Source organism: Malurus melanocephalus, unplaced genomic scaffold (genome assembly GCF_030028575.1).
Source record: "Malurus melanocephalus ecotype Western Australia unplaced genomic scaffold, MMel_1.1 scaffold_14, whole genome shotgun sequence".
Classification (NCBI taxonomy): Eukaryota; Metazoa; Chordata; class Aves; order Passeriformes; family Maluridae; genus Malurus; species Malurus melanocephalus.
This window is the reverse complement of record NW_026623246.1, coordinates 99,649-119,549: the sequence shown is the minus strand read 5'-3', so window position 1 is coordinate 119,549 and position 19,901 is coordinate 99,649. Positions and strand designations below refer to the sequence as shown.

Here is a 19,901-nt window from a genome sequence, read left to right as displayed (position 1 = left end):
CATGTGTATCTGCCGACACTTGTTTCCAACTTGGAAGTGTGCTGGTATTGATTACTTAATGACTCATCAGCAATTTTTTTGTAATACACAGGAATTAATTAGCAGGATGTTTTTACTGAACACTTTTCTTGGTTGTTTTTGAAGAGGAGCTTAAATTTTAATAGTAGTTTCTGGTGTAGAGAACAAAAAATATAAATGTAAGGCAAGTATTTGTTAGGTTTTAGTGATGTGTTCTAGTTTTAAGATGTTCTCATCTCTTTTGCTGATTGTTTTTGCCAAGCAAGTTATTATTTGGAGAATTTTCAATTTGTGTGGAGTTTTTCTTTTTTTCAGATGTTAGAAACCTTCCACCACAATTTAAGTGTCATAAATAGGGTATCGTGGGACAGCACGGTGAAACTGTGTATATTATACTTCTCACATATATTTATGTGCATTGTGGAAAAATCTATGCTGTGAAGTAATAAAAAACATATTTGGTAATTTTAAAAGAARTGTCCTGGTTTCAACTGGGATAGAATTAATTATCTTCCTAGTAGGTGGTACAGTGCTGTTTTTTGGATTCAGATTGTGGGTAATGTTGGTAATAGACTGATGTTTTGGTGGTTGTTGACTATTCTTTCTCTGCCTGTGATCTCTTCACCATTTCTTTATTTTTATCGTGTTTGCAGAACTTGAAACACTGCATGAAGTTATCTTACAAAAGTGTTGGTTGGGGTAAGGACKGCTAAGAGTGCAACTGTTTTCTTTCTGATTATGAAACAGCTTCTGCTACTTTTAAACATGTTTATAAAGAGATGGAAGTAATTGTAGACACAGAAGATATCAGTTAGTTGGATGAGAGAGGGGACAGTTACAGACTCTGTCGATTGAGAATTTTTTCATGCCTAGATTAGAGAATCTACYGTAAATGGGTTTAACCCCCCGCTCTGATAATAAGTTCTTCCTGCACTGCACAAAACTTTCTGCACTCTGCAGTCTCAGTCTGTTAGTCCAGGATACCCTATTTAGCCATAGCTAACAGACTGCCTTTCTTTCATTCAAAAAACAATCATATTATCTGTTATTRAGATCCACTGTTCTCTCTATGTACCAGCTGCCTTCCTGAGATTACTACTTTTAGCCACTGTTTTTATCTTYTTTTCCATATTGAAGAAAAGGAGTTAACAGTTTGGTGTATATGCTTGTTTTCACTCAGATTYAATAGTATTTCCTTGTTTTTTTAACTTCTCTCTTTAGTAAATYCTTTTGTCTCTCTTACTTTTCCTCTTTTCCTTTTGGACTCCTTGCTTTTACTCCTGAATTAAATGGCTTAGCATACTGCCTACAAACCTTATCTTGCATCATGCTAAATCCTCACAGCTACCARTAGAAGCATATCTTACTGAACTTTATTTAAAATTAGAACTACATACTCATTGCATTCTGGTGAACAAGAGCGCTACTATAGACATGCAGTATTTCTTGGATTAAATAAAATGTTGTCCTTTGAGAGCCCTTAACCTCTTGAAAGTGCTTCTCTTCTCTGAACAAGAGCAGGACAGCATTGGATATTCTTGCACAGGTTTTTTTCAMATTGAGTTTTGAAATTTGTATTTGCTTTTTTTTTCATTAAAACTTGATCATATTTTCTTCCCTTTTGAATTTTTCTATCGGAAATGTTTTTGAATCCACCTCTTTTCCTGGTTTTGAGTATTTGTAGTAGGTTCATCTTTCCTCATGATGAATAAGAGTATGAGAATTCTCTATGCTGTGTAGACAYGGTGCTTAGGGACATGGTTTAGTGGTGGACTTGGCAGTGATGAGTTTATGGTTGGACTCAGTGATCTTAAAGGTCTTTTCCAATCTAAATGGTTCTGTGTTTCTGTGCGGTTTAATACTGTGACTCTTCAAAACAGTCTAGTTAAAAAAGGCAGTACCAGTTTTTGCATATCAAGAGAACTGCCATCTGCAGGCAGTGCCTTTMTAATTGCTGCTGTGGAATCTTATGATACTTGAAAAATGGCTGCAAAAGAGCAAAGAGCTAAATAATCTACAAAGTTGATAAGATAGGTGATAACTAATAGTGTCTGGTGTGAGTATTTTGTCTAACTTTCTGTTGTCTATACTACTATTTTATATATACTTGATAGTGTGCTTGGACTGATTTTATAATTTCAAATCCATTCTTACATATTTTTAAAGATTCAAAATAGAWGTTTTAAGAGGAGAATAGTTAGTTCTGTATCCCACTTGATGCCCGGTTTTCTTCTTGAGCATGGTGGAGTGSTTTAAGAAGTGATCTACTGAAACTGTCTTTTAATGTTACGTTAAAATCCCTGGAGAAGTTTGACARGTTGCTTCAGAATTTCTTTGTTCACACAGAAAGGGTGACATTTCAGGTTACTATAGTGTAAAGATTTGTGGAAAAAGCCTCAGTATAGAATGCAAGTGTCAAATGCAAAAAATCCACTATTAGTGACTTGTCTGTAGATGCGTGTCTGTGATAACRTCCATGATAGTGTACAGGGGTTGTCCTGATGGAGATTTGCATGTATGTGTTACAAGTGCAAATTTGCATTTAGGCACTGTGGGCAGAGGTGCTTATATAAACAGTGTCCTGTTATGAAACTTCTGTGAGAACATTCAGAGGGTCCTTCTGAATAAGAAGGTGATGCAATGTACCTGGCAAAGCTCATAAGAATTTGATATCTCACTGTTTCAGTTTCCTCAGATCAACAAACCTGTAACAGCCCTGTGTAAATGCTCCATGTTCTCCATGAGATTTGGGTTATTACATGGAGAGTGAGTACCATACAAGATGTTTGGAATTAMTGAGAGCTTTGGGTTAGCAAAATGRTTATTCCTGTAGACTTCTTAGTCCGGAGGGTGAGGGGGTAGATTCCTGGGTAGAAAAGTTGATTGTTTACTTTCATGAATGCTGAGGGAATCGGTCATCTTGAGAGAAGTTTCTTGAAACTAGTGTTAGTCATGGTGGGGCTTCATCCCCTTCTCATGCAATGAAATTCCAAATCTGTCTCCTCTCTCAAACTCAGCTGCTAAAAATTCCTTACTGAGCTTTCTTCTGTCTTGCTTTGTTTTGTGGGAAATGTTTGCTCTTTGGGGGCTGTTGTATGCTCTTACAGAGGTTTTTATCTAAACAGTTGAGCTACCACCAGAATAAAAACAGCATTGTAAAAATAGACCTGTTGACAATGTTATTGGAGAATTCATGTAAATGTATGTGTGCCATGAATGGTTATTTAATTTGCTGTGCAGTTTGGCATTTCAGATTGCAACATGGCATTTGACTTTGAACTTCTGAGTACATTTGGTATGGAGATGAGTAAATTAGCTTTTTGCTTCAGGCCAGAGATAGTCAGRCTTGTTGTACAACAACATTTATGTTGTTTCATATTTTGTGGATTGGAGGACTTACAAAACCCAATTACAAAATGTTATTACTTGTATTTCTAGTTATTCTACTGTCATATAAGGGTAGGTCAAAGGTTGCCTTTTAGTACTGGAAAAAGTCTGGTCTTGTCATGGAGCCTGAGATGTACTTTGCTTATTTCTGCAAAGTATGACTTTTGGCAAGTGATTTTCAATACAGGCATATTAGCTTCCTCATTTCCAGAATTTTAGAAAACTGGTTTGCTTCATTGGGAATATGAAGCAAAACTAATTTGAGCGTTTAAGGTATTCAGTTTACAGTTTACACTTTTTCTATCAGTTATAAATTACCAGAAACTATGAGGTGATAGAAAACAGAATAACTGTGTGTTATATTTTGCCTGAAAGCATACAATGGAATTAACTGACTGATATTTATTTCATTCTTCAAAAGTATTGAAAAGGGCATGAGAGGGTGTTCAAACTGCAAAAAAAATGGGGTGTGGGTGTTGCATTCCCACAGTGGGCTTGTAAAATAGCTGGCCTATTACCATTATGCTGGCAGAATCTTTTAAATACAGATGCTTTTATCTATTGCTTTTGCAGAAGGTTTTAAATTTCAGCCTTTTTTTTTATTCCTAAACATGTCTCAAGGACCCAAGAGAAAGGCCTTAATGTGAGACAGGGGAGATTCCCATTAGATATTAGAAAGTTTTTTTCACTGTTAAGGTGGTCAGGCATTGGAATAGGTTGCTCAAGGAGGGAGGTGGTGGAATCACCATTCCTGGAGTTATTTAAAAGTCATCTGAGTCTGGCACTGGGTGATGTGGTTTAGTGGCCTGGGGATTACAGTGGYGCTGCTGGGTGATGGTTGGAGTGGATGTTCTTGAAGCTGTGTTACAACCATGGTGATTCTGTGATCATCTTCATCAGGACTATTTGTCCTGGTTTTCCTTTATCTTAAGGAATTACATTTAATAGTGTGGGGTTTGCTTTTTTTTTTTTTTTTTGTATTTACAGAACTGTGCTAAAGAATAATGACTTGAGATCAAGACAAGAATTAACTACTCACCTCACCAATCAGTGGCCTTCCCCAGGAGCTCTGGATGTCAATGCTGTTGCCTTGGACACACTACTCTATAGAAAGCACAATCAACAATGGGATGAGTAAGTTTAATATTTATTTTGATTCCCCTTAGAGGAACAGGGAAACTGAAAATGATTCATTTTCTTCAGCACAGTTTGGAACCTATCCTATTGCAATCACTTTTACAATGTAAAGGATCAGCTGGTAACTAAAATCACTTTCTCTTGCTTACTATAAAAATCTTCCTTTGGATCGCTTTTAAAAAAAGGGCAGAAAAATATATCATTGCTTTAGGAAAGAATAGGCTTAGGAAGTAAACAAAAGGAGTGTTTTGAGAGAAGAAAGATTAACTGCCTAGGTTTTTTTAAGAAAACTTTTTAAGGAGAGTTGACAAAACCTAGTTAGATCTTTAAATGTTCAAATATTACTTGCTTTGCAGGAAAAGTTTTCAAAGTCTGGACCAACTTTCAGCAGAAGTTAGTCTTTCTCAATCCTCTCTGGATCCAAGTCACTCACAGGATGGGAAGCAAGATGGAATTAACTTGTTAAATGAAGGTACGGAGCCAGTCTAATGTCTTCCTTTAATTCAGTTCTTCATAGCTCTGAACTTCAGTCCGTGTGAGATGAATTTTCAGTGTGAACAAAATATGCATTGCAAAAACATATTTTCATYGTTATGCAAAGTGTTTTAGTTTCCTTGAGGATTCTGCTTCAAATAAATTTGGATTTATGAAGATACTCACCCCGTTCCTTTGTATTAAAAGCTAAACTTCAAATATGTTGCACTTCTCTTTCTTCCCCATTACAGAACCAGTYAACTTCAATACAAGGAGGATCTTCTGATGCCTTTCTGCTATAACAAACTCTGGTTTTAAAAGAATGCTTAAAGGCACTGGAATTGCAACTACCGCTGTCATTCTTACATCTTGCATTTAACATTTATCTGTGGAAATGCTGCYTGACAATGTTTCCATTAAAATAGAGAGAGGAACGTGATGTTAACTGTGTATATAAATGTAATATATGCACATTCCCCCTTTCAAAACTGTATGCTTATCAAAGCTTAGCTGCTCCATCGTGTGGGCAATTGTGAAAAGCAGGAAAATRTTTGAAGATTTGTGAAATAGTAGCATTTTGGGTACAGAATATAAATAGTTGTTAAAAAATCCTTTTTGTATCTTAGCAATTGTAAGCTTTAAATAGATWTGCTAATACAAAACCTTAGTATTACATAACTGCTAAAATTTATTRGTTTTTAAATATCAAGGATGAAAAGTTTGAAAGTTTTTTTTTAATTGTAAGCCGTATTAAAATCTAGTTTAGTTGAAGTTATCCTAGAGCAAGCAGAACAGAATCATCATGGCTGTTACAGTTCTTGTGCAGATCTACTTCCAACTTCTTTTTTGCAAAGTCTGAAGTTACACTTCATTTTATTTTTCTGAATTAAATTGTTTCAAAAGCAATGGTATTAATAATTTAGGTTTTGATTTCAACAGTCGTTAAGGGTAGCATAACATCTTGCTTCTGAATCATTGAGGTTCATCAGTACTCAAGCTTCATGTAATTTTGTAAGACAGAGATCCTGCTGTGATACSTCTGGTCTAACTCTCAGTATGCCACTTTTAACTAAATGATTAGAAGTAATACATTTTCACATTACTCTTAAGCCCACTCACATAGACAGATTTTTAGCTTCACAGTTCTTGAAGTGCAGGGCCATACCCAAACAGTGTTACACTGCTCTGTGTATATTATATCCTCATGTTGAATGTCGTTTTAAAAAGATCTCTCTAAAAATGAAGACTTCTGAGATGAACTAGTCCAGTTCATTCTTTAGAGAAAGCTATTCAGTCACTTGAAAAAACTTGGTAGAGTTTAGACCTAAAATCTACTGAAAACTGCTAATAAGTACCATAAATGATGCAAGAGAACTACATGTCACTGCTTTCTCAAATTATTGGGCAAGGCATGCGTTCAGTTGGTTGGGTTTTTATATTTCATCTTTCTCAGGAGATCAAAACTTTTCTGACAGTAAGTAGTATGTGACACAATTTTAAGCAATGCTACTTTATAAATGTGATTTTGAAAACTTCAGGTAGACTGGCCTATCGGTAAAGTCTTGTGCCTGTGACGTTTTTGAGTTGATTTTAATCTCTAGTTTAAGGTGATGTTTCTATTCTATAGCCAGGAGGATGAAACATGTAGATCAAATTCTTTGTAATGTAATTTATTAGCAGAGTTAGTACAAAGTGAACAGATACTCTGTGAAGACATAAACTGAAAAACTTTCCAGTGCAGTTTCATAGCTGTGGGTTATGTTTCATGTTAACCCTCAGGTGTATTTGGATGACAGGGCAGATACATGCACTGTTACTCCTGCACTGTGGGGCTTCTTCCAGTGATCAGAACCTAATGCACTTCAAATTACCAAGGTTTAAGAAAGAAAACGTGTTTATTTTGATACAAATATATTCTGATTCCAGCTAATTCTACTAATTTCTGCAAGATTTAAAATCAGATGTTTGGTGCTGACATTGTATAAGTAATGTCACTTCCATTCATATAGATGGGACTTTATGTACAACAGTTTTCCATTTGCATACAATGAACTGGTGCTGGTAACATCAGTTCACTGTGTAGCCAGTGAAGCCTCTGGATCTGCCTCTGCAGAAGATTATTACAGCTCAGCCTGTAAGGCATGGGCAGGGATCTCTGTACCATCTGGACGGGGAAAGTGTGGTATAAGTTATGTGTCTGCCCAATCACATTTGTGAAATACGCCTGTGCTGAAGCATAGTATGGAATTCACAGTAGTGTAGACTAAACAGCTTTTTCTGTTTTCTCATTTTTTGTGGTCAAGTAATCCTGTGCTGCAAAAAATAATTAGCTTAATTCTTATTTTTCCTAACAGGAAAGGAAGACACTCCATCRTTGCTTGGTCTCTGTGGCTCTCTTACATCAGTAGCAAGCTACAAGTCTCTCACAAGTCTGAAATCAAGTGAATGCCTTGCAAGTCCCACAACAGAGATGACAAGTCCAGGCTTAACACCATCTTGAGATACRCACCAGAAAGAAGAGCTTTGTCTTGGATGCATTTGGTTTATGTTCCATAAAATGACTTGCAGTGAAGACTGCTAGTTCTGAGTTAAAAAATAAGCTGCTTTATTTTTTCTTTTCATGGTTACCTTTATAATTTACAAATTTGGTTAGTTTTCATTCCCCCATTTTTTTTCCCCAGAGGACTTTTCAGATTTTCTATTTATTGTGGAATTATTTAAAGCTCTTGGTCAGGTACAGAATGTATAGTGTGATGCTTATGACTGATTTTAAAAATGAAACTGGAAATCGGTCTCATACTTACTTGCCATCAGCTTTGTTTCTCCTTGCACTAGCCTGGCCCTGCTGTAGCCACTGTACTCTGCAGTGCTTTAAATATCTATTAACTCTTGCAGAACAGACARGGAATCCTTAACACCAGTCTTTGTAGGCAAATGAATACCTAAAAATCCAGCTTGTCACCAGTGTATGTTGCATAGGGCCTCAAATAGCATATTTAACCTATCAACAGCTTTCCTCAAGTTAACTCAGTGTTAGGTTTTGGATTCCTGTTAATATCGTGGCACTTAAGAGATGTCCCAATGGCACTGAGGAATCACACTGAAACACTCTTGCAAACTCTTGAAATTGCATGTGAATAACAAATGTAACTTGATCATATAAATCAAGCATACCTAGTGATTTGTAAATAGTGAGCAAACTCACTAAATGCTTTTAAGTGGCCAGGGTTACAGATAATCTAACATTATACAAGAAATTTCTTGCAGAAAGGATGGGGGCTACAGATGATGGGGGTTAGCATCTTSTGAAGTTTGGATTCTGTGTTTATTGGCAAGATCCCAAGGAGAGTGAAACGGGAAACAATGTAATGATTGTATTTGTGTGTTGAAGACTTTTCTCATCCCTGTAGTAGTGCAGTAGGTATTTTTCTTGCTTAAGTAATACAGCAGAACTTATTTAGGTCTGTTTTATCAAATTACTTGCCATTGATTTAAATTACTGATACGAGGAAAAAAAAGGGAGACATTTTTTAAATGTAGCTAWCTTTCCAGATTACCCTACAGTTTCAAAGTTTGCAAAATAATTTTTGAATTGCAAACTATATTCTTAATTCTTTGTAAGATACAATGGATCCTTTATCTATGAATTTTGCTAATCAAGGTAATGCTTATCAGTATAATTAGTAACTTTTTAAAAAAAGTAAAATGCATGTAAGTATGTTGTATTTATAAGTGCTAGGGAAAATGCTTTTTTGTGCCAAAGAAGTTTCATAAATTGTTTACATGAGTAGCTGCAATACAAGACATATTTTTAATTATTGCTTACTCCTAGGTGTTTACAGTATGTCACTACACTCTGTACAGGTTTAGTTGATTTGCCTCTTGTGATGGTACCTTGGCACTACTATTATAAACTGGTCATCATAGGGTGGGCTTGAAAGAAAAAGGATTMATTCTTACCTTTACTGAAACTATAAGAAATATTTAGCCTTTGTAAGTATGAGGCTATGCATTTCTGGAATACAAGGCACTGTTGGATTTAGCTGGAGGAGGTTAAAAATCCATCTCCTCAACTCTCTAGTCCATGCTGCTGGAGGTYACTGCATCCATGGCAGGATACACAACTACTGATGCTCTTTTAATGCAGAATTTTAAAGCAGTTTAGCAAAATCCAGCAGGTCTTTCAAGCCCTYATGTACCCACCCAGTTAATTTCTCTGTAATAAACTCTGACCATTAAATTCTTTCATTCAACGTCAGAATATCCATTACTTCATGGAACTGGTTTTTGTTACCACATTGAGCACCTGTTTCTTGAGTAACATTATGAAATATAAATTTGTAAACTAGAGATGCATTTTTACTACAAATAAAATGGAGGAATCCAGATTCCACAAGTTAACATTCTACATCAATGTACCGTGATTTAATCAGTCTTGTTTCCTGTTAAACACTTCTCACACTATGTCAGTATTTTGGAAGGGGCAGTAATCATGATCCTCAGTCATGTTCACTGATGGCTCTTTTCTTAGAGCTACGTGTTGTTTTAGCTGTAGTCTTTTATGTAGTCTGACACGTGTTTCTGGGTGTCATTTTGTGCATGGGCAATCAGTTATGTGCATCTTTCTGAGTTCTAAACATCAATCTTTTTTTTTAAAAGTATTTTAAACTGCCAGAACTGTATGTTTTGTTGCCTTGATGTTCCATAAATGTTGCATGTAAATTAAACATTTTGTATCATCCTAGTTACAAGTTGTTGTCTCTGTTTTAATCACACAGGATAAAGACCGTTCAGTAAATTACAGTWTTACTGAGCTTATAGAAATTCTTTTCCTGCAAAATGGGGAGACTCTGGTTTTCTTGCTGTATRTCATTCAGTGTCCTCCAGTATCTGCTGTTACTATTTTCTCTTAGGCCTCATTTTGTAAATTTACATTCAAAAGTTGAAGAATAGTGTTAAGCATGTCCTCGCAGCACCTCTTACCAGCACCATGGTACCTAATGTGGTACGTAACATCTTTACAAGTAAAGCTCTTTGCAGTGTGWGAGGAATTTTCACCATGGACTGAAGTCTATTTCTTGGGCAAAGAACACCCAAATGTCAGTTTCTAAATGACATTTACTGAGTTGCTTTTGTTTCAGCACTTCCCTCATTAAAATACACCAAAAAAAATTAAATTCAGCAACTTCATTGAAAATGCATGAAAGGGAGGTAGTGATAGTGACAAATCSCACCTCCCAGAAACAGGAGAGGGAACGTATCTGCAGAGCACCTATACAGGCCCTTGGCTCCAAKGCCCAGGTGTGCTTTAATTTCTTAGAGTATCACCTTAGCAAAAAGCCCCTGCTGTCCCTATCAGTGTATCCACCATGCTCTCTCACTGTCTAATAAGCATGTTTTCCAGTCTGACAGAAAGAATTTTTCACTTAAAATAAACCTGAGAAGCTTTTATAATACACACTTCTTATACAAAATACAGAGCTGCAATAACAAACATGGCTCCTGTGCTCTGGCACACACAGGYGGCCTCTACTAAAAAACATATATCAAGCAGCAAGAATAAATAAGCATTTATTGAATTCACTCTGTATCAACTTCATTACTGAGAAATAAATATATCTTACAATTGGAAACCCAATGCATTTTAAACATAATTTCAAAACCCAACAAAAATATTTAATCACGACTGAAACACAGTGGAAGTCATTAGTCTTCATTGGTATGTTCAGCCTCAATCTTTTTTTCTTCTCCTCCTTTTTTCTTTTGTTCTTCCTTCCCTTCTTTTTTCTCTCTAGCTGCAAGAGAAGTCAAAATATCTTCAATGATAGTTTAAGGCTCGTGTATTTTCTTAGTCTTAATAAAAAGAGTGAATTAATCCTTTGTGAAACAGTTAAAAATGAAGCTTTATTTAGTTACCAAATGTAATGGTAGAAATCACTGGGAATTCTAAAAAACATCTTCACAGATTTAAATCTGGCACAGTTTCCATTGTATGCTTTGACTTCACACAACTGGATGAAGAATTATGGACGTTGATTCATTTTTTCATTTAAATGAGAAAAGACAGACTTTCCATATTCGTATGTGCTGATCATTATGGCACAAGCAGGAGCAATTTTAACCAGCCGTGGAGTAATACCTGCCCAGAAGAGAAAGGGAAGTACTCACTATTACTTGTTTGCAGACCCAAGTGCTGCAGTACAATTTGTTGATCATAACATATTGATTCCATAGTGTATCAGTTTAGAACTGGGATTCTACCTGCCCACATTCCTCAAAATACTGAGTTTACTGGCAGTAGGTATTACCAAGTGTAATAACCTTATACCCTCACCCATGCCACCTTGTGTGGTCTGCCTGCCTTCAGTCCATTGTGTCTCTCCTCCYTCTGACCCCATGCAGCTGGAGCACCTGGATCTGCAGGGCTCCTGTGTGCTCCAGCACACAAGAGGTTTTCTCTACTAAAATGAAAGAATTCTGGTCACATGTATAAATGATAGAATTTAACTGTTAAACCACTCCTGCAACAGTCAACTGTGATATTTTAAGAAGAGGTTAGAAAGGGATTCAGTTTAGAGGAAAGGAAAGAAGGCTGAATCCCCTTGTCTGCACACAGCCAGCCAYGTACTTCCACTTGAAATGCAAAGATGTCTGCAGGGAGCAGCGCAGATGACACAGGACCTATGGAAACCTTGTTTTGCCTTGGAACAGCAACAAGAAGCCAGGCAGACTAAACTCCAGTCATCTCAGCTACACGTGGGCAACTGAACCGAACTAGTGGCTGATGAAGCAAGTATCTATCTCTAAACTCTGCTACTCATATCAAGACCTAAAGTGTTCCTATCAACTGAATTCTACCCAAAATGGCTAAAAATATTGATACTTCGTTGTGTCTTGCAGTCCATTGGCATCAGTGCTCTGAAACATGCACATCCTTACCCAGCTATGCCATCACCGTAAAGTGAGTAAAGCAGTTTAATCTCTTTCAGCAAACACAACTCTTGCAAGGCTTAACCAACAGTGCAGCCATTCGCACACAGGCCCCCAATGAACCAGTGCAGTGTGGCAAAGACTGCTAAGTATCCTGGGTTTGGAATGTCTCTTGCATTCATGGTCATTTTGTATAAACTACTATAGGCTTTTCTCTCAGTATCACTTTAATCTCAGTGTCTTGTCATTTCCTCYTCAGTCTGCCAGTCATGCAGGAGAAGGCCAATGTTTTCCCTTGTCCTCCTCTGAACACCAACATACCTATAGAAGCTTTTCTTCTTGTCCCTGATGTCCCTGGCTGGATTTATTTCTGTCAGTACTTTACCTTTCCTAACTTGATCCCTGGCTGTTTGGACCATTTCTCTGGGACAGGTTACCTGTCCTTGCTTCCACCCTCTGTTGGCTTCCTTTCTGTGTTTCACTTTGTCCAGGAGCTCCCTCTTCCTCCACACAGACCTCCTGGAGTTTTCAGCTGACTTTCTCTTTGATGGGGYACATTGTTCCTGAGCCTGGAGGAGGTGATTCTTGAATATTAACCAGCTTTCTTGGGCCCCTCATCCCTCCAGGGCTTTCTCCCATGGTACTCTACCAAGAGGATCCCTGAAGAGGCCAAACTCTGCATGTCTGTTGCTTTATATATGCAAACTATTGCATAACTGACAGTGTTCAAAGAAATGGAAATATTAAATAATTTATGAATGTGAACATTATAATCACCCATTAATGATTAAAGAACTCTCCAKTCTGAATTTTTTTAGAGATAGAAAAAAAATTTACCAGTATATAATCCAGTAATCCCATTTCTAGCAAGAATTTTCCTCATAACTGCCCAGGTTGATGTACCGTCCCTCTGTGGAACTCAATATAGTACAAGACAACAGTGAATTAAGCAATCCATGCAATGCCACAAAATAATAATTTTATATATCAGAGACAGTCACAGATGTAATTGTTAGGTTTAACTCCTTTTGTGTTCATTTTATCCATCTTACTTACTTATACAATATGTTAAATTAATACAGTATGCAAACACAAGTTGAAATAGCATGACATGGAAAAGCCTCCAACACCTAGAGTAAGATACATGAACAGCTACAATAGTCCTTACTAGATTGCTGATACAGGTGAAAAAAGTCAAAGCAGTTTCACAGAATACATTTATCAGGCATATCCTACAGCATTTGGAAGACAAAAAATATTTTTGTAGCCACAGCAAGAAAAAATGTAGATGCACAATCAGTGTTCAACTTTAACAGTAACTGGATTTGGAAAGAATTACACTGGTACAAATTAAAGATTACCATAATAAAATTTTAAATATATATTTTAATCTTGTTAATATTAACCTAATAAATATATGGCAGACGTGTTGCAAAGTGATGTTAATAATTAATTCTTAAATTCATCAGCACAGGAAAAAAACTGAAAAATGGTAACTTTATATTTAAAGCTTTTTTGGCATTTGTCTGTTGTGCAATCAAGAACTAATATATATTTTCAAGAATTACACTAGAAAAAAAAATTAACTGAGAGAATGAAAACGCATGCCAAAAAGTAAGCATTTATTTTCTGAGCAGAAATTGTCTGGATACTCAGCCTTTTCCCTGATGTGTAATCTCAAAGCCATGATATAATATTTAAGTTAATGGAAGTCCCTCACGTGTCCAGATCCCAATGGAAAAGAAAGGTATTATATGAAACTTCAATTAGTGTATAAAACACAGTGATGCTCTGCTGACCAGAACAAAACAGACACTTGMTCTTTCATCCTTTAAAGATGCTGGGACATTCACTAAGATGTCCTTGAAAATAACTTTTTTAAAATTACATGCAAAGAAGATAAAAAATACACAACCTGAGCACAATGCTTTCTTTCTAGTCTAATACTTAACAAGAAAATATAGTTATGCAGGAGCAAGTGGTAGGGAATGTTATTTTGAAAACTTTTTTTAATGSATCACTGTTCACCTGATTTTTTTATAGTTAGTTTTTTGACTATTTAAATATAACTTGCTTCAATCAAAGGGGCCTTTACAGGTCTAGGCCAAGCTCCCTGCAAAAAGCAGGGACATCTTAAATTTGTAACTGGTCTGCCTAAATGTAATAGCTTTGGATTTGTTGCAATTTTATAGCATCTCCTTAATCTAAATTGTACTGAACTCACATCTTTTCCATGTCATTAATGGAATATGGTAGATTATTAGAAGATTAAAAATATCTTACTAGATTCTACAACCTGGAGAAGAAAAAATGCTTGAGTGAGAAAATGTTTACATATTACTTTAGAAGTGACAAATTTAAAATTCCTATCAAAAACCATACCCAAAMACTAAGTTTTATTCTTCAAAACCCTATAGGGTTTTCTTATTCTTACCAGCAACTTACTTTTTAAGGTCTCACTCTCCCAAAGTTGAATCTGCCTATGTGTTTTCACTACATCAAATGGCTGAGTTATGACAGCTGCAATCTATCAGGAAATCAGTTTTAATGTTAGTGCACCAACAACTGAAATTTAACTTAAAATTTAAAAATTCTTTAATTAAAGTGCACACAATTTAAAACTACATTTGATATTCCAAGCACATTATATTATTAAGTCTTGTATGTCAGAACACTGTAGTTTATTCATTTATTTAGGCTGATAGCCACACCACGTGTTTGAAATATAAGTACCCCAAAATATACAACATTTCTCAGAGAATCATCTAAATTCATACCTCTTTTAAATAGTTTATCAGTGCTAATAATAAAGAGTATTACTAGAAATGAAATTATATACTTACAGAGCCAGATGCTGCTCCTGAAGTAAAAGAAATAAAAAATGTAGGCTCATTTGCACCAACTTCCTTGCACATCATCTTCTTGAAATGTTCATAATTATACCAATACAATGCTATAATTACAAAAAAATAAACTTGCATTACAACAGATTTGTATGTCAAATACAAAAATTCTTATATCAAGTCCAGATGTAAGAATTCTACTGTGGCAAAAGAAGCAAGAGCTGAAAGCTTAGTAAGTGTCCTCTGTGATAACCCATGGACAGATTGGTGTGCTTCCCTTTTCTCCATATCCCAAATTTCTTCATAGGATACAAATTTTGACATTCCCTTAAGTAATCCCTACCTTAATACAATCTAACCCAAGCAATATAAAACTCACATTCAATTTAACAAAAATCAAAATGTAGGCTTCTCATTACTAGCTGTATTTTCAGGCATATTTCTGATAGATCTCCCTAATTCTATAAAAACATGTTTCATACAAAATGAAACGTGGCTCAGGACTGCCTCATACTCTTCTGAGGCACAGTATAAAATTTAATTCTGAGACAACCAAAAAATACTGGTTTGTTCCCTAGATTTATTGATAGGGGAATGCCTCTATAGGGGAATGCCTCTATAGGCAAGTCCCGCAAACAGATTTTAGGAATTACATCTGTTTCTGTGACGTTCAGCTGAACAAAACTGCACTTTTTCTGCTTTCTAACTAAAACTCAAAACTATATACTACTGGGTAGTAGAATTAGAGAGTAATTCCTCATRGCAGTTGGTTGAATAAATACTGCAAATGACAGCTCTAKATCCTGAAAGGTTYCTATGCCTCATTCAGCACTGGGATMTGGAGGTTGAGTCAGCAGCAAAATTTCACAGCATTTTCTTTGCCAGGAAGACTACCAGCACATATGCCTGGCCTCCAACATTTTGCAAAAGTTAAAGTAGGCCGTATCTCAGAAGGCATTCTCAGGATTTGAGGAAAACCTACTATTGAAATGTACAAAACCCTAATTTAATATAAATTATTTAAATCCAAAATTTTCTTAAGCACCTCCAGGATTCATTTCCGTGAATCCCATTTACATTTATATTGTCTGCAACACTGCTTTAAGGACTCAAATATTATTATTATTATTAAACCACTTTTTGTGTTTATAAACATTCACAGCTTTTGTTCAGTCTAGCTAGCATCCCAAGGAACATGCTTGAARAATGTCATGAACACTTGGGCTAGGAACAGAGCAGTAATCTAATTACCATATGCTSCTTGAGTCATGCTGTGCTGTTTGACTGTTTTTACAGAGGACCTGCTTTTCTCAGTGCATTTTAAACTCTTGAGATTGCTAACTCCACCTATCTGCAGTGAAGGTGCAAATTGTGCTCTGAGAACACCAGAAACTGAGCTGCTGTTGGGGCATCAATCAAACCGAAGAGCTAAGGCTGAAGGTACAAAGGGAGCACATCTTAGCAAATGAAGAGCATTTATAAGGAAAAAACAATTATCAGAAAACACAGCTGGAAAAGGCAGTAAGCAGTATTAAACACCCTTAGCTTTATAAAATCAGAACTTTGTGGCATTTTTTAAAATACATTTTCCTTTACTCATGCTTCTACTTGCCTGCTCACTACTGGTTGAGTAGTTCTCAACAGGCAGCTACTGCCTTACAAGTTACCTTGTGCCTCTGCCTTTCCAGCATCCCATCATGCTCACAAAGTACTGGGCACAGATGACTGAGTGCCCACTGGCTGTGCAGAGCAGTTCACAAATCGACTTAAAATCAACAAGTTTGTTTTGGATCAGTGGAGGAACAGCAGGTGGGGACACAGGAATCTGAAAAGGGCTGAGGAGAATGCACATCACTTTAGTGCCTTCTTCCTTGTGCACTCCCTGACAGTGCTCTGATCGTCCCACTCTGTTAAAAGCAGCAGAGGGAAGGAAGCTCACTAGCTCCAGACACACTGCTACAGACAAAAATCAATAAAAGAACAAGAGTTTCTACTTGAAGTSAGACAGCAGGAACCAGATGAAGAATTTGAGAGTTCCCTTACAAATCTCAGCAAAACAACCTAAGAGAAAACTGTATTTGGCAGAGAAAAAGAAAGTAAATAAATTTTAAAATAAATATTGAGCAGGAAGCACTTTGGACAAAAGATTCAGATTAATTCTTGCAGTTATTTTCAGCCTTAGTGAAACCATGTTGTCAAAGGTTCAGAAGCCTTCCCTATTCCAGAAGATTAAATCAAGTCCCTTCAAGGTACTAGATCTTTAAAGCAGGAAATACATTCCAATGACAATTTCCAAACACCTCCCAGTAGCTAAGTGAAAGAGAACAGAGAATTATACATATCACAGAGAAAATTTCCAACTGAAAGTCTTAAAAAASAGTCATTGTGCAAGCTAAAGATGAGCTGAAATAACTTAGGCTCAGTTAACCCACTTGGCTACCAACTGCAATTTTTAACTAAATATCCTCATCACACCCCACTTATATCTCAGTTTGGTTCAYGGCCCATTTAAAATTTACCCTGGGTACACACATATCCCATAACAGCCCAGCCAAAGACTGATCCACTAGATTGTTTGGCAACACAAATTAAATTAGATGTCAGATCATCTTAAGAATGAAGTAGGAGAACAGAGAGAGCAGGTCAAATACTTCAAGGATTCTCTGAYTCCAAAAATAGGTTTGAATAAGAATTTTTTCCAAAAATAAGTTTGAAGAATTTTTCTGGGCCAATGTAAACTGTTCAGAGACGTCATCCCTGGTACTACCCCAATGACAGAAACTGCTTAAACGACAACTGATGTCTGATGATTCGAAACTGCTCCGACAAAAAGGGGCCTTAAAAGGACAGGGGCTTTCAGGTCCTTTAGCAGTCTCCCCTGTAACATCTCTAGTAGTTATCTTAAGGAACAGCCCTAGGACTCGCTTTGAATCAGACTTTTCTTCTTCTAGGCTTTCAGCTTTGCAGCTCTACTAAAGAGTTTTTTGGAGCACTCATACTAACTAATGCATCTTGATTTGAAAAAAAAATCTTGAAGACGCTACGGTGTCACTCTCTGTACATGTTTTCAAAATCATATAACAGAACACTCATACACAGCATGTTTATCAGCAAATACYCATTATACATATCACAGTGAAAATTTCCAACTGAAAATCTTAAAAAACAGTCATTRTGTTTTTAAAGATGAGAAGAAAGAGTTTAAGTATAGAGAAAGGGAATGTAACAATGAACCCTATCTGGTATCCACAAACAAAATGGGGTGAAAAAAATCACATCTTCAGAGAATTTATAAATAAAACGTTCAAAAGAGAATAAGGAAATCAAGTCATTCCTAAAGCTAACCATTAAAACTACCTAAAAGCACAAAAAAAACCCCATAAACAGCTGCATGGAAAATAAACCCTACCTGAGAAAGGAACATCTCTCAGAATAGTAGGACTCCAGCCTGTCCACAGGGAGAACCACCCATCTGCAGCCACTTTGGTGCTGACACACAGGTACAGCTGTTTGTAGGACAACTTGCGATACTGCATTCGAGTYCTGATCAGCTCCAGGGGACTCACCACAGTAGTAGAACCAACTGCAAAGGAGGAAAACATGGTTTTTAAAAAAATAAATATTTAATAGTACAGTTTCCTGAACATTCATGTCTCACCTTTCTTTATGTATTTGATTCAACTCTCCCATTTTCCTTGAACTAATTCCTAAAATAAGTTTCCTTTCCAGATAAGAAAACCATGCCTATTAACAGTACCTACACTTTCTGGTTTAATGATTTTTTTCATTGCTAGCATGTTGTAATCAATGTAACATGTTAAAATTGCTCTTTTTCGGATTTTATAYATAAATAGGCTGAAAAATTCAAGTACTTAAACTCATTAATTTTTAATAGTTGCCATTTAAGGTGTAACTTGAAGAAAGCTATCTTGAGGTTGAAGGCTTTTTTTTGTGTTAAGGACAGGAATTGCAGTGCGAGATTTAAGCTTTTTTTTATTTCTAAGCACCTTTGCCATTCTTATTTGAAACTATTTAAACTATCAAGAATAATTAGCAGACAGTCTGTATCTGATAAAGTAAATCTTGCAGCTCTCACAATGGTCAGTGGCTCATCACTCAGTAACAAGCTACCATCACACAGCTAACAGGCATTAAAAATTTTACTAGATYCAAGAATTTTTCTTCTGCTGCTGGGTAAGGTTTTACACATGAATTTAAAACCTGGAACAGCCTAGTAAGAACAATGTGCTACACCACCACAAAATAACAATTCATTTTCCACTAGATTTCCAGTGCCACCATTGTTGTCTCATGCAGAACATGGAACTGCATTGTCAGACCTYTCTAAGAAAGCCCTAAAATGAACAAAAGTAAGAAAATATACAAACAAATTCCTTCCACCTCACATCATACAGCAGTAAAACCAGCACAAGTCCAATTTTCATCTTCCTTCTAATTACCTGTGCAGCTTCCATTATACAAAATAACGATGTTTACTATTAAATTCATGACAGAACAGACTTAAATTAAGCTCTCCTGGGTAGAAGTCTAGAAATACAAAATTTTAAACGAATTACAAATGTAGTGAAAGTGTAACAGCAAAAACAAATAACATTAATTCAGGCTGGAGGGTTTTACTGCCCAAGAAATACTGGGTAATTACAGTATTCCTTCCTATCCCTCATTTAAAGCCATTGTATATTTACTTTTATTTAAAGTCAACAAAAYATACCCAAGAAAACAATACAGGTATTCTATTTCAGTTTTCCCTTTAAACTGATGACAACTTACATCTGCTTAAGGAACCTGCAAGAAGTGGAATGTATTCATCATCCTTTCCCAGCCGATTTTTCAAGGCTTCAGACAGTTGGTCATAGCAGGTAAAATAGATTACTGTGGTAGGAACTGCCATTACTCTAAAAAATAAGAGAGGAAATTTAAATTAATRCGAGGAAAGCAGGAGAATAAAGTTAACTGGCTTGTATGGATATTTTACTTAAATTTTTAAAAAGTTAAATCTCCAACTGTGTGCAACAAATTAAAAAAAAAAATAAAGCATTAATCCCATGGCTTTGATTCACTGCTTCTAATTCAGAGTTTCAAATCCACAGA

The 19,901-nt window shown here is 36.1% G+C and overlaps 2 protein-coding genes across 5 annotated transcripts in view; one reads left to right on the top strand and one right to left on the bottom strand.

Annotated features, from left to right (window-relative positions):
* RUNDC3B (RUN domain containing 3B) overlaps positions 1–9,755 on the top strand; it is a 49,746-nt gene extending 39,991 nt beyond the window's left edge. Inside the window, exons 9-11 of the mRNA XM_057383104.1 lie at positions 4,393–4,539; positions 4,899–5,014; positions 7,371–9,755. Coding sequence (XP_057239087.1) covers positions 4,393–4,539; positions 4,899–5,014; positions 7,371–7,516 — 409 coding nt within the window. The 3' untranslated portion in view covers positions 7,517–9,755. The remainder of the gene's footprint in view (positions 1–4,392; positions 4,540–4,898; positions 5,015–7,370) is intronic.
* A 716-nt stretch (positions 9,756–10,471) lies between these two features.
* Positions 10,472–19,901, bottom strand: part of SLC25A40 (solute carrier family 25 member 40) — a 17,325-nt gene continuing 7,895 nt past the window's right edge. For 2 of the 4 annotated variants that reach the window (XM_057383056.1, XM_057383068.1), the window contains exons 6-11: positions 19,581–19,705; positions 18,199–18,372; positions 14,790–14,899; positions 14,392–14,473; positions 12,784–12,864; positions 10,744–11,155 (exon numbers count right to left, since the gene is read on the bottom strand). In XM_057383056.1, the coding sequence (XP_057239039.1) occupies positions 11,040–11,155; positions 12,784–12,864; positions 14,392–14,473; positions 14,790–14,899; positions 18,199–18,372; positions 19,581–19,705 (688 nt within the window). In that variant the 3' untranslated portion in view covers positions 10,744–11,039. Of the gene's footprint in view, positions 11,156–12,783; positions 12,865–14,391; positions 14,474–14,789; positions 14,900–18,198; positions 18,373–19,580; positions 19,706–19,901 lie in introns of all 4 variants that reach the window. The other 2 variants (XR_008966441.1, XM_057383078.1) reach the window with 2 other exon arrangements.